Source organism: Canis lupus, chromosome 9 (genome assembly GCF_003254725.2).
Source record: "Canis lupus dingo isolate Sandy chromosome 9, ASM325472v2, whole genome shotgun sequence".
NCBI classification, from domain to species: Eukaryota; Metazoa; Chordata; class Mammalia; order Carnivora; family Canidae; genus Canis; species Canis lupus.
The window spans coordinates 50,354,401-50,367,678 of NC_064251.1; the positions used below are offsets into that span (position 1 = coordinate 50,354,401).

The window sequence follows — 13,278 nt, forward strand, 5'->3', positions numbered from 1 at the left end:
GGGCCCTGAGGTCTGAGGAACCCCCTGAGCTCCGGGCCACCGTGTAGGACATGGGGAGTGCCCTTTGCACAGAACACGCTTGTGGCTCAAGCCCCAGGGCCTGCCAAGAGCTACCAGGCAGCTGCTGCCTTGGTGGGGCCACAGGGAATGGGGTGGACCTGCCTCACTGCCTTCCTGACCACACCGCCGACCCAGGCAGGCATCTGGAACCAGCGGCTGCCCGCCTGCCCACAAGTCACGCAGCGGCCCCAGGCCGGCATCGCCTTCCTCCTGAGCAGCTGCTTCTTGGTGGGAGGCCAAGCCCCAGCACCCTTGGTGCTCTGAGGGACGCGGTGCACAGCCTTGGCTTTGGTGTGCAGCCTTTTGAGGTGCTTGGTTCTAGAGGCTTCATGCCTGTGCTCTCCAGGTGTGAGCATGCCCTGGGGTGCTGTACCCACCCACCAGGGGCTGACCCACCACCGTGCAGCCTCATGCACAAGCTCTTAGCTTTTCAGTTTGCACCTGGGGCTTTTTCAGCTCGTTTCTGCTTTCCTTGGGGGCTCCTTTAGACCTATGGCTAGTTAGAGGTCTCTTATTTTATTTTCAAACGTTTAGGGATTCTCCAGTTAGCCTTTTGTTATTGATTTCTGGCTTTTGATACAGAGAACAGAACATTTCTGTCATTGAATTCTTACCAACACCCCCGTGGGGGAGACACCCTTTATTAATTTGCTTTTGCAGAGCAGGGAAACACTGCTGGTCATAGCTCCTGGAGGGCCCAGGACTGGCTGTTCTGGAAGCGCGATGGCAGCCTCCATCCACCCAGGGTCAGAGGTCCGAGAGCCTACAGGCGGGGAGCCTGTCAGGCAAGAGGCAGCTGCCATGGGAAGGTGGGGCTGGGAGCCCTGCTCAGGACCATCCTGGCCTTTCCCTAGCAATTGCCTCAGCCTGGCAGCCAACAACTTGGACCAACCGGCCCAGCTGCGCCAGTGAGGCCTTGGCCTGGGGGTTTCCTGGCAGACCCTGGTCTGGAGGCCTGCTATCCTGGCTATTGGGTCCAGCTCTGATGGCAGAAACAGCCCTTCTGAAACTGGTTTGCGGGGCCATGATGAGTGGCCTGGGAGCCTGCTGTCACAGTCCCGAGTGTCCTAGTAAAGAGGTTGCTAAGTGGAGACACTCCCAGGAAGGGATAGGGTGTGCAGTGTAGCAGGGGCCGGTGGCCATGTGGGGCAAGCACGGACAGGCCACAGTGGGGTCTCCAGCCACATGCCTTCTGGACGCTACACCAGCCCTCATGTGATCAAGGCCCGGCTGGCCTACTGTGTGTGTGGGCATCTGGCTGAAATCCCAGAGTTAGGCCTGAAGCCCTGGGATCTCCTGCACTTTGCAGAGGGCCCACGCTGCAGGTTCCCAGCCAGCCCCTGGTGGAGAAGCCTCCAGAAGCCTGCGTTCAGGCCAGAGCGGACTAGACAGTGCATTGGCCTCATCCAGCTCCGGGGAGGGTCCTTGCTCACACTTCCACTTAGTGGATGCCAGGGGTGGGCCTCCAGGCCTCTGAGCAGGACTTCCACTTCCCTCTGCCCCGCCTCTTGGGCCCTGCCAGGCGGGCGAATCAGAAGGCAGGCCCAAGGACCCACTCCCTCTGGGAGGACCTTCCCGGCTCTGTGGAGCTGAGCAGCACCATCAGGAAGTGCACAGCTTTTCCTCCTGAGCTCCACTGGGCTGCCAGCAGCACCTCCTGTTCATCGGATCAGGCCAGCCTGGGCTGACCAGTGTCCACTGCACAGGTGCCTCTCGAGGACCCTGAGGTAGGCTGGTTGGCTGCCCTCTCAGGGTGGCCAGGAAGACACCCATCTCTCTGCTCAGGGCTCCTGGGGCACATACCCCAGAAGAGCACCCAGGGCCTCCACTCCTGCCCTGTCCTTCACAGCCACCTGAGACCTGCTTGTTCAGCTCGGTGGAATTAGCGGCAGGGGTCAGGTGTGGGACCTGTGGATGTAGGTGGGAAAGGCAGGAAGCGGGCTGAACGTTCCAAGGGCCATCCACTGAGTTGCTGGTGTCTCTCTGGCTGGATGGTGTGGCCAAGGGCTGCAGGAAGTTCAGGAAGCTCCTCCAGAGGCCCTGCCTGCTGCCGTCTGTCTCTGGGAGTATGGCCTAGTTCCTCTGGGTGGCAAACCTCCGCCCACAGTTCCTACGCTGGCTGAGGGCAGTCTGAGGTGGCAAGTCAGGGTCTCTGTCCCCACCACTGGGAGGAGGCTCCTGGTTTGGCCCAGGCCTCGAGCGTGGTCTGTGCCCGCCAGTGGAAGGGAGCAGCAGTGGGTAGTCCCAACACGGATGGCCCTGGTCAGGGAGCTGGCACCCTGCGTGCCCAGGAACAGGGAGAGGAGCCCAGAGGTGGCTGGTGCCTGGTCCCTAGGAGTCTGCAGAGGGCGCAGGAGCGGCGTGGGTGCTGGCCATGCCAATGCAGCTGGGCCCCTCCTGGTGCAGCGGTCCACAGCTGCCCTTCCTGAGCCAGCCGGTGCCTGGGCCACTGTTGCACCACCAGCCAGCCGCCGGAAAGAGAGGAGGCGGTGGGGCTAGGCCCTGAGCAGGAGCCATGTCCAAGAAGGAGGAAGTCCTACAGCAGCACAGGCTGGCGTGTACGTGGGCAGGTCAATGCCCCAGGCGTGCCTCCCCAGCCTGGGCGCCTACCTCCCTGTACCTGCCAGGGAGGCCCTGCCAGTGGGTACAAGGTGGTGGTCTGCCAGACTCACGCTTTAGGGATGGGGGTGCAGAGGCCAAAACAAGGCCACAGTGTGGGGGGGGGTATTCTCAGATGCCGCCAGTCCCTGAAGCGCCTCCACATCTTCCCTCACACTTATCAGGGTGACTTGGACAGAGAAAGCCCAGGTCACCTGCTGAGGGAGTGGCTGCAGGGTCTAGAGAAGGCCGGGAGGGCTGCCCTGGCTGAGCTGGTGCCCCGGTCAGAGCACCAGCGCAGAGGAGGGAGGGCCAGGGCGGGTGAGGCTTCACACCTACCTGTCCTGGACTCCCCTGGGCCCAGCATGCAACTGTCCCTGCCAGCTGCTCTCCCACCAATCGCAGCGGTGGCCGCCACCATGTCAGACTATGAGAACGAAGACCAGTGCTGGAGTACCCTGGAGAGCTTCCGAGTGAAGCTCATCTCCGTCATCGACCCCTCGCGCATCACGCCCTACCTGAGGCAATGCAAGGTGCTGAACCCCGATGATGAGGAGCAGGTGCTCAGTGACCCCAACCTGGTCATCCGCAAGCGGAAAGTGGGTCAGTGCTGCCTCAGCCGGGAGCTTTGAGCACAGGAATGGGCGCTCCCCAGCACCCCACACCCTGTCCTGTCTGCTGGGAGCCGTGGTGCTTCCATGCACAGCAGACACCCCTGGGAGGGCAAGGGTGCGTGGGCAGCAGGTAGATCTTGACCTGGGCTGGGCCTATAGGAGCTCAGTGCACAAGCCCAGCCAGCCCCAGCCTGGCCCTGTGGGTTTCAGGAGTGCTCCTGGACATCCTGCAGCGGACCGGTCACAAGGGCTATGTGGCCTTCCTTGAGAGCCTGGAGCTGTACTACCCCCAGCTCTACAAGAAGGTCACGGGCAAGGAGCCCACCCGCGTCTTCTCCATGATCATCGGTGAGGCAGGGGGCCCCATGGGCAGGCTGGATGGCTGAGCTCCTGATGGATAAACTGGGGGCAAAAGGAAGTGTGAGGGTTGCATGGGAGTGCCAACAGCGGGGCCCCATGCTGCGCCTTCTCTCTGGTGGAGAAAAGGAGGACCCATGCAAGGAGGGCACAGAACCCCTCCATCTGACCCCACCAAAGCCCTGGCTCCCGGAAGGACTGGGTGCCCACCAGCCCTTATAACAGGAGAAGGGAGGGTAGGTACCTGGCCTCATTGCTGCTGTCCTGGAGGGTGGGAAGACAGTGGGGATGTTAAGTCAGGAGGTCAGCCCGCTTCCTCCATGGGGAGCATCAGCGCCGGGCCCTGTGTGCCTCGGAGTGGGTCCTCAAGGCTGAGGCCCAGGAAGGGGTGCAGCACGGAAGGGGATCCTCTGACGCGGCCTGGCCATCTGCAGACGCATCCGGGGAGTCAGGCCTGACGCAGCTGCTGATGAGCGAGGTGCTGAAGCTGCAGAGGAAGGTACAGGATCTGAGCCAGCTGCTCAGCTCCAAGGACGACCTCATCAAGGAGCTGCGGGTGAAGGACAGCCTGCTTCGCAAGCACCAGGAGCGCGTGCAGCGGCTCAAGGAGGAGTGCGAAGCTGGCAGCCACGAGCTCAAGCGCTGCAAGGACGAGAACTATGACCTGGCCATGCGCTTGGCCCGCCAGATTGAGGAGAAGGGGGCTGCGCTCATGCGCAGCCGCGACCTGCAGCTGGAGGTGTCCTGGCACCTGAGGCCGGGTTGGGGGTGGAGAGGTGCGGGGCGAGGCTGGCGGCTGATGGTGTCTCCTCACAGATTGAGCGGCTCAAGCACAGCCTCATGAAGGCAGAAGACGACTGCAGGGTGGAGCGCAGGCACACGCTGAAGCTCAGGCATGCCATGGAGCAGCGGCCCAGCCAGGAGCTGCTGTGGGAGCTGCAGCAGGAGAAGACGTTGTTGCAGGCCCGCGTACAGGAGCTGGAGGCCACAGTGCAGGTGAGGGGAGCCCAGGGCAGGAGCGGGGGGGGCCTCGCGTGGGTGGGGCGGGCCCAGGGCAGGGGCCAGAGGTGGGTTCCTGTGCGAATGGGATAAGCACTTTTGGGAGCTGGAAAGATCTGGCAGGATGCTGGTGCCAAGAGCAGGGCCCCCTCGAGTCTAGCTGCCTTCCTGCCACTCTCCCCTTCACCACCCACAGGAGGGGAAACCAGACAGGAGCAGCCCCTACATCCAGGTGCTGGAGGAGGACTGGCGGCAGGCACTGCGCGGCCAGCAGGAGCAAGCCAGTACCATCCTCTCTCTGCGCAAGGACCTGCGGCAGGGGGAGGCCCTGCGTGCCCGGGTACGCAGCTGGGGCCGGTGGACATGAGCCTGGGCCAAGCCAGGCTGGGTGGGCTGAGGGACCACCCTGTGTTCACGCAGCCCCTGGGATCCACAGCCCTGCCTCACCCCTTCCTGGAGGTGCGGGGCCTTGGCCTCCCACCCCACTCCTGGCCTGCACTCCTACAGGATGGGCAGGCCCGGGCTTTGGGTTGGCAGGGACCCAGAGACTCAAGCAGCCTCCCTGTCAGCTGGGCCTGAGCAGGGGCCAGAATGGGCGGTGGGGGCTAGCTGCTGGCTCCCGTAGTGCATGGAGGAGAAGGAGATGTTCGAGCTGCAGTGCCTAGCCCTACGGAAGGACTCCAAGATGTACAAGGACCGCATCGAGGCCATCCTGCAGCAGATGGAGGAGGTTGCCATCGAGAGGGACCAGGTAGGCACCTCGCCGCTTCCTGCCTCATGCTGGCGAGGAGCAGCCCAGGGTGAGGGCACAGGTGGGGTGGGGGGATTCCCACAACTGTGGTGCCTTGCCCTTTTGCAGGAGGGCTGTCATCAGCTCTTGAAAAAACGTGAACAATCGTGAGGGTAACCCCTTCCCGTCCCCTGCCACCCCAGCCCACTGCCAGAAAAACTGCCCTGCTGGCAGGTCGTGCCTTCAGATTCTTTCTAGTGCACATACAGTTTCATTTTTGTCTTACAAAAATGGGAGCCGTCTTGTTTGGCAAACAGCATTTTGGGTTTCTGGTTTTGTGTTTTTTTTAAGATGTATTTATTTATTTGAGATGGAGAGGTGGCGGGGGTGGAGCACATGCACATGGTGGGGAGGGTCAAAGGGAAAGGGAACCTCAAGCAGACTCCCCGCTGAGTGGGGCTCAATCTCACAACCCTGAGATCACAACCTGAGCAGAAATTTTTAAAAAGATTTTATTTATTTATCTGATAGAGAAACAGAGCAAGAGAGGGGAGGAGAGGGAGGAGCAGGCTCCCTGCCGAGCAAGGAGCTCAACACGGGGCTCCATTCCAGGACCCCAGGATCATGACCCGAGCTGAAGGCAGACACTCCACTGACAGAGCCACCCAAGCACCCTTAAAATAGCTTTTTTGACTTAAAAAACTCTTGGGTGGGACACCTAGGTGGCTCAACAGTTGAGGGCTCCCTGCAGGGAGTCTGCTTCTCCCTCTGCTTGTCTCTGCCCCTCTTTCTGTGTCTTTCATGAATAAATAAATTAAATATTTAAAAAACAAAACAAAACAACAAAAAACCCCAAACCCTTGTCACTTTGGCTGGCTGTGCTCCTGGGAACTGGAGGCAGAAGCGGCCTCTTTCTCGTCAGCACCAGGGTTTTTCTGATCAGTGTCAGTCGGTGCTTTGGCAACACTCTGGAGGGACTGGAAGCCTGCTCAGAGCCTCTAGCCTTGCAGTTACCCATCTGAATGCCTCTGGTGGGGATGACGGTGTGCAGAGAAAGCACGGTGCTAGGGTCGTGGTGCCAGGGTGTGGTGCCTGGTCCCTGTTGCCAGGGAGCTGCCTGGAGGCCACAGGCAGGGAAGAGCAGGGAAGCAGTGCTCCCACCTTCCCTGGGGGAGGCAGAAGAAGGGAGGGTGCTGTGCCGCCAAAGGCAGGCTGCCAGCCAGGGATGCTGGGGCCCAGCAGCCCAGGTGAACGGGTAGGCTTCTCTTCGGGTGTCCCTGGTGGGCAACAGGAAAGGAAGGCAATTCTCAGTGATTCCTCAAGTTCTGGCCATTGAGGGCCGAGGGCTCTAGGGCTGGGTTGGCCTCCAGGCAGGGGCCGGCTGCTTGCAGCTGCCACCCTGCTCCAGGCCTGGGCACGTAGGCAGCTGGCTGACTCCGGCTATGGGTCAGAGCTGCGTCAGGTGTGCTCTGGTCAGTGTGCCGTGTCCCCCAGAGGGACAGCCGTGATGAAGGATGTAACACAGCTGCCAACAGCCATATTCCTGATCCCACCGCTAAGTGCCGTGGAGGGTAGAAGCGCGGGCTGGATGTGCGGTGGGGTGGAGGGCTCGGAGATCAGAGCTGGAGGTTTCATCTCCACCTCCCATTGGAAGCTGTTATTACTACACAAACCCTCAAGCACTACACAGGCAGAGGGAGAAGCAGACTCCCTGCAGGAAGCTCTCAACTGTTGTGCTGAGAGGCGGGGGTGGTCCTGGGGGTCTCCAGCAGCCACCCAGCCCACCCTGAGCCATCCTGTCCACACAGGCCATTGCCACACGGGAGGAGCTGCATGCACAGCACTCGCGGAGCCTGCAGGAGAAGGACACGTTGCGGAAGCAGGTCCGGGAGCTGGCAGAGAAGGCAGACGAGCTGCAGCTGCAACTGTTCCAGCGCGAGGGCCAGCTGCTAGCTCTGGAGGGCAGGCTCAAGCGGCAGCAGCTGGACATGCTCGTGCTGGTGGGCCTCCCAAGGGCTGTGGGCCTTTGTAGCGCCCGCTGGTCAGAGATGCAGCCACAGTAGAACACAGGATAGGCCCTCAGATGCCAGCGTGTCCCCGAGACACCAGAGCCCAGAGGCAGGGACGCTGGTCAGCCCAGGGCCAGGCCTGGCTTGGAGATTGCTCCACGGGGGGGCCTGGGCAGGTCCCAAGCCTTTCCCAGGCCCCCCTCTCCTTCTGGGGAGCCTGGGGGTGTGGCACATCTCAGGGCCTGGCAGGCCACTTTGGGTGTCATGAGGAGGAGGGAGGGGTGTTCTGGCCTGGGACCCCTCGCTGTGCCCCACCTTATGCCAACCCTGGGGGTGGCTGGGTTTCCTGTTTGCTGACTGACTCCTCTCTGTGACCACAGAGCTCTGACCTGGATGACAGCTCACCCAGGAACTCTCAGGAGGTGAGTACGCCCCCCAGGGTGGGCTCCAGGCCACAGTCTCTGCCAGACCACTGTCCCCCCAGTCCCCTTTGGGAGCTGGGCCCCAGCTGGCCCGCCTCCTGGTCCTTGGAGCAAGGACTTCCTGCCAGGCCGTTGATGCCCGTTTCTCTCCCGGAAGCTCTCGCTCCCCCTGGACCTGGAAGCCGTCCAGCTCTCGGACAAAGGTGAGGAGCAGAGCAGCTTTTCAGGGACGAGATAGCCGAGGCCTCCTTGTTCCTGTACTTGGACTGGGCATAGCCCTGTCCCATGGATCTCTCACAACCCCACTTTACAGATGGGGACATTGAGGCTTGGAGAGAGACAAGGAGCCCTCAGGCTCCCCAATGAACAAACAAGCTAGGTGTGTGGGGCCTGTGCCCCAGCTCTGATGCTGAGAGCCCACCCTGGGCTCAGGAATACAGGGCTGAGGCATCCTGCTCTCCCTGAGCTTCCTCTTGGGCAGGGGGCAGGGGAAGTCCAACAGTGAGTGTCGGAGGTACAACGAGGGGAAAGCAGGGCTGTCTCAGGGCCAGGCACAGAGGTGGCAGGAACATGGCCTGGGGGGTGCTGAGGGGTGACAAGGGATCGAAGGGCTCATTCTGAAGGTGGCATGGAAAGCCAGACAGTCCTCCTCTGTGTCAGGCCTGCTGCCAGCCTCCAAAGGAAGCAAAAGAGGAACAGCCAGTGCAGAGGCAGGGGGCTGAGCTTCAGGCTACAGAGCCCCAACGTGGGGACAAGCAGGCAGGACCCCTCAGGCAATGAGTGGTAGGGGAAGGCCCTGGGAGCCCCAACCCAGGGGTGGCATGGCCCCTTGAAGGAACTGGGGCAGGCTTCAGGGTCGGAGGCTGAGGAAGGGAAGGTGCTAGCCCCCTATGATGTCAGTGGAGACTGGATGTCCAGCCCCTCTCTTGGCCAGCTTAGGGGAGCCAACCCATCAGAGCACCTTCTGTCTGAGGGCCCTGAGCCCTGGGCCTGTCCAGGCTCTGGCAAATTCTAGGGAGCTGGCAGCTTGGAACGTTCTGCTGCCAACTGCTGCAGGGCCCCAGCCCCCACCCAGGAGCTGAGTTGGATGGTGGGGCAGTGCCTGGTGGGCTTCTGGCAGCCTCTGGCTGCCTAGGGGGAGTCCCTGACCCCAGTCCCCTTTTAGGGTTCAAGTAAGGACCCAGGGGATGTTGCAGGACTGGCCCCAGCTTCAGGGGAGGGGCGGTGGCCAGGGTTGGCCATGCTAAGTGTGGTCCCTGCAGCTGGGGAGGACTCACAGGCCCAACTCTCCATTCTAGGAGGCCTGGCCAACAAGGACAGCCCACAGCAATCGTTTGTGGCCCTGCAGGAGGAGCAGCTTCCACTGACCACCAACGTAAGGCTTCCCTGGGGTCCCCACTGCCCTAGGCACCCCTGACACAGGCCTCGGGGTGACTGAGCCCAGGAAGGGGGTCTGTGCAGCCTGGATGCCTGGGGATGAAGGCAAGGGTCTCTGCCATTGGCTCCTGGGGGGCATTGTTTGGAACAAGGAGCCTAGTGCCCCTTGTTGCACGGAGCTGCCTGCAGAGGGAGGCCAGGGCGGGGCAGCGGCGGAAGGCCAGTCCTCCGTGCGGGGGCGCTGCGCTCAGGGCACCCTAGGAGCCGGCTGTGGGTCCGGGTCCGCCCCCCGCCCCCCGCCCCCCGGAGCCTGAGCCTCGCTCCTCCCCCAGGGCGCAGGCCTGAGCGGCGGGGAGCCCCCAGAGAAGGAGCGGAGACGCCTCAAGGAGAGCTTCGAGAACTACCGCAGGTGCGGCCCCGGGCCGGGCGGGCGGGGCAGGGGGCGGGCTGTCCGGGGTGGGCGGCCCCGCGGACACGCGCTCGCCCCTGCAGGAAGCGCGCCCTCCGGAAGATGCAGCACTGCTCGAGGCAGGGCGAGGTGGACTGGGAGAACACCACGGGCAGCGACAACACGGACACCGAGGGCTCCTAGCCGGCCCGGCGCGCCGGCGGGCGTGCTCGGTGTGCGCGGGGCGGACGCGGGCAGCAGTGTCAGAAATGCATAATAAACCACCGCGGTCCCGCCACCGCCGCCTCCGCTGACTTCGCTCCCATGTGCACCCCCGGCCGCGCGCGCACCTCCCGCCTCCAGGGGGCAGCAGAACACAGCCGGCCAGTCGGCGGACCGCAGCCGGAAAGGGCCGATTACGTTCCGTGCCCGCTTCCAAGATGGCGGCGGGGCGGCTTCGGCGGCGCGGGGCGGGGCGGCGCGGCCGAGGTCGGAGGGCGGGATGCTGCGGGCTGCGCTGAGCCGCGTGCCGCCGCTACTGAGCCGCGTGCGCCCCCGGGAACCCGCCCTGAGGTGGCTGTGGGGACGCAGGGGCGGCCCGGAGGCCGCGGGGAGAAGGCGGGCCGGGGCGGGGCTCTGGGGCTGGCGGTGCTTCAGCTCGGAGCCGGCGCCCGGGGCCGCACATTACCAGCTTGTCTACACTTGTAAGGTGAGCGCGCAACGGGTGCGAAGCTGGTTCCGCATTCGGGTTGGCCGGCGCGGCGGGCAGCGGTGCCGCGTGCGCTGACAGTATGGAGGGGTGGGGCTGCCCGGGGGCGGGGCTTTTTCGGGAGAGGAGTGGGGCTATGGCTGGGGGCGGGGCCTTTCCGGGAGAGGGGTGGTGCTATGGCTGGGGGGCGGGGCCTTTCCGGGAGAGGGTGGGGCTATGGCTGGGGGCGGGGCCTTTCCGGGAGGGGGTGGGGCTATGTCTGGGGGCGGGGCCTTTCCTGGAGAGGGGTGGGGCTATGGCTGGGGGCGGGGCCTTTCCGGGAGAGGGTGGGGCTATGTCTGGGGGCGGGGCCTTTCCTGGAGAGGGGTGGGGCTATGGCTGGGGGCGGGGCCTTTCCGGGAGGGGGTGGGGCTATGTCTGGGGGCGGGGCCTTTCCGGGAGGGGGTGGGGCTATGGCTGGGGGCGGGGCCTTTCCGGGAGAGGGTGGGGCTATGTCTGGGGGCGGGGCCTTTCCTGGAGAGGGGTGGGGCTATGGCTGGGGGCGGGGCCTTTTCCGGGGAGGGGTGGGGCTGCCCCCAGGGCGGGAGGAGGGGCTACCAAGGGGCGGGGCTGGAACACAGGTGGGTTGTCTCAGGAAGAGCAGGCCCTGCCCCGGGGTGGAATCACTCCCCAGAGGGGGCGGGGTCTTCCCGGGGGCGGGTCCAGGCGTCACCTGGGCTGCGGGTGTCCCTCAGGTGTGTGGGAGCCGGTCCTCCAAGCGCATCTCCAAACTGGCCTATCACCGGGGCGTGGTCATCGTGACCTGCCCCGGCTGCCAGAAGCACCACGTCATCGCCGACAACCTGGGCTGGTTCTCGGACCTGGATGGCAAGAGGTGAGGCCCCCTGGGGAGGGTGAAGCCCCCTGGGGAGGGTGAGGGGACAGGCCTGCGGGGTCGGGCCCCACCCCTCTTCCGCTGGGGCCCCCTTGCTGTCGGGAGGCTCGAGGAGCCTGCCTTCCCCACGGCCTTCCCGGTACAGCAGGGGTTGTTACGTTTGAGTTTTGGGGAAACCACAGATGCCGGGCAGGGCTGGGACCAGGCCCCTGTGGTCCTGCTTGGCAGCCGCCTTCTGCCATCACAGCCAGCAGCCATGTTGGGCCCCAGGGTCCCCCACGCTGGCCTGACTCCTGCACCAGTGACCCTCGTCCACTCTGGCGGCTCTGTCTCCATGCAGATGTGTGGGGTGCCAGAGTCCAGGCAGGGTTCTGGTGCATCATTCGCCTTCTCAGGCCAGATTGAAGGTGTGGGGGGCAGTGTGCACCCCTCCTGTGGACAGCAATTGGGGCCGTGGTCCGGAGTTCACCCGGGCTCCTGAGTGGCTGTTCTACTTGAGAACGGGTTGGGGACAGATAGCAGCTGCCTCTGGGGGCTCTGAAGGGTCAGCATGTGGGGGCCGCCAGTGTGGGGACCTGCTTTCCTGGCTCCAGCCTGGCCTGGGCGCCCTGGGGTGCCCTTGAAGGACCAAGGGCTGGGAGTGTCACAACACCTCCTTCTCTCTCAGGAATATTGAAGAAATCCTGGCAGCCAGAGGGGAGAAGGTGTGCCGAGTGGCTGGCGACGGGGCCTTAGAGCTGGTTTTAGCAGCTGCAGGGAACCCCAAATCCCCTCCTGCTCCAGAAGGGGGTGAGGACCAGGATCCCACTCATCCTGGCAAGACCGAGCCCAGCTGACCCCATCTCCTGCCTTCCAGAAGATGCTTCGGACTGGGACCCTCCCAGGCTGGCCTGTTTTCTATCAATAAACACATCACCTGGAGATGGTGGGTCTGGGGCCTTCTTGTTGTCCCTGGTTCTGGAATCAGAATGAGTCCCAGGAACCACCTGCGGGTGCTGCAGGACCTTGGTCCTCCGCTGCCCCTCCACTGCCCCTCCGCACAAAGGACCAGCCCAGACTTGCCGGCTGTGTCTGTGGGAAGAGGCTGCTGGGGGCCTGAGCCCCTCCTGGCTGTGACCAGGGGCCCTGGGCAGGTCCCTCAGCTCCTCTGAAGCTGCCTTCCCATCACATGAAGACACTAATGGTGGCGGCCTGTCAGGTGTAGGGGCGGGAAGACAAGGCTTGGAACGGGTGGGGGTGGCTTGGATGTGCTCTGCCAGAAGGGATGGCCACTCAGCCACTGTCCTTTTGGGGGTGGGCACAGCACCCACCATGGGTCCTGGTCCTCTGGCCAGACACAGGGAGGTCCTACAGATTCTCCTTCCTCCTGTGCCACCTGCCACCCCGACACCCAGACAGACTGGCCCCAGTGCCCACCTCAGCCCTGACCCTTGGTGGCCGGCCTCAGAGTCGGGGCATTGGGCTGCTCGCTGTGGCCGCCGCGGGGCAGGTGGCCATGATGGGGCAGGGGTGGGACTCACGGGTGCTAAGTGCCCCATGTGGTGCCCTCCCCCCCGCCCCCACGGGGCGTGTGGTTTGTCTCCCAGCCTTGTTTGACGGCCTCCTCAGGATGTTCCTGTGTTTATGGGAGCGCGTGTATTTCCTGAGTGTGACCTTCACCATTCATCACCAGCCATGGCCTCGAGGATCCAGCAGGATGCCAGCTGACAGCTGCCCTGCATCGGTGCCCTGAGCTGCAACACGTTCTCGGGGGTGTTGGCAGCGTGTGCGGTGACTCGATTACCCCCTGTCTGTCCCCTGGCAAACAACCATCTATTATCTCCCCCGGAGCCTCCGGAGCTGCTGGCAGAGGCTGTCGGCCTGGAGGCTGAGCCTGCCCCTCCCCATGGCCCCAGGAGGCAGGGCTGGGCCCTCGCCGCTGACTCCCTGTCCCCCTGGGGTTGGGGTCCTGCTGACGCAATGGTGCAGGTAGGGAACCAGGCCTGGGGTGGAAGACCACGTCTTATAGTTCCTGATCCTGATGCTGGACGTCCAGGCCCTGCTGACCCTGGAGGGACGGCCCTGCGCAGGGCCAGGCCCTAGAGACAGTCATAGCTTTGCCCTTGAGTGTACCCCATGGCCAGGTGCCAGCCAGTGAGGGG

The 13,278-nt window shown here is 63.8% G+C and overlaps 2 protein-coding genes across 5 annotated transcripts; both read left to right on the forward strand.

The window, feature by feature from the left end:
* Positions 1-285: 285 nt before the first annotated feature.
* On the forward strand, positions 286-9,852 carry CARD9 (caspase recruitment domain family member 9). Of its 4 annotated transcripts, none has more exons than XM_049114342.1 (13): positions 304-1,787; positions 3,043-3,261; positions 3,483-3,620; positions 4,064-4,368; positions 4,446-4,625; positions 4,825-4,968; positions 5,254-5,379; positions 7,167-7,241; positions 7,748-7,789; positions 7,947-7,992; positions 9,088-9,164; positions 9,499-9,575; positions 9,659-9,852. In XM_049114342.1, exons 2-13 carry the CDS (start codon positions 3,078-3,080, stop codon positions 9,756-9,758), a joined length of 1,494 nt encoding a protein of 497 aa, XP_048970299.1. In that variant the 5' UTR covers positions 304-1,787; positions 3,043-3,077; the 3' UTR covers positions 9,759-9,852. The 4 variants fall into 4 exon arrangements, 3 of the variants coding, with proteins under 3 accessions (XP_048970299.1, XP_025331593.1, XP_025331592.1); XM_025475808.3 differs by having other exon boundaries at positions 306-1,787; positions 3,064-3,261; positions 7,167-7,358; XM_025475807.3 differs by having other exon boundaries at positions 310-1,787; positions 7,167-7,358.
* A 51-nt stretch (positions 9,853-9,903) lies between these two features.
* DNLZ (DNL-type zinc finger) lies at positions 9,904-12,058 on the forward strand. Its single transcript, XM_025475817.3, has 3 exons — positions 9,904-10,263; positions 10,998-11,137; positions 11,805-12,058. The coding sequence occupies exons 1-3, from the start codon at positions 10,057-10,059 to the stop codon at positions 11,971-11,973; spliced, it is 516 nt and encodes a 171-aa protein (XP_025331602.1). The 5' UTR covers positions 9,904-10,056; the 3' UTR covers positions 11,974-12,058.
* Positions 12,059-13,278: the final 1,220 nt, after the last annotated feature.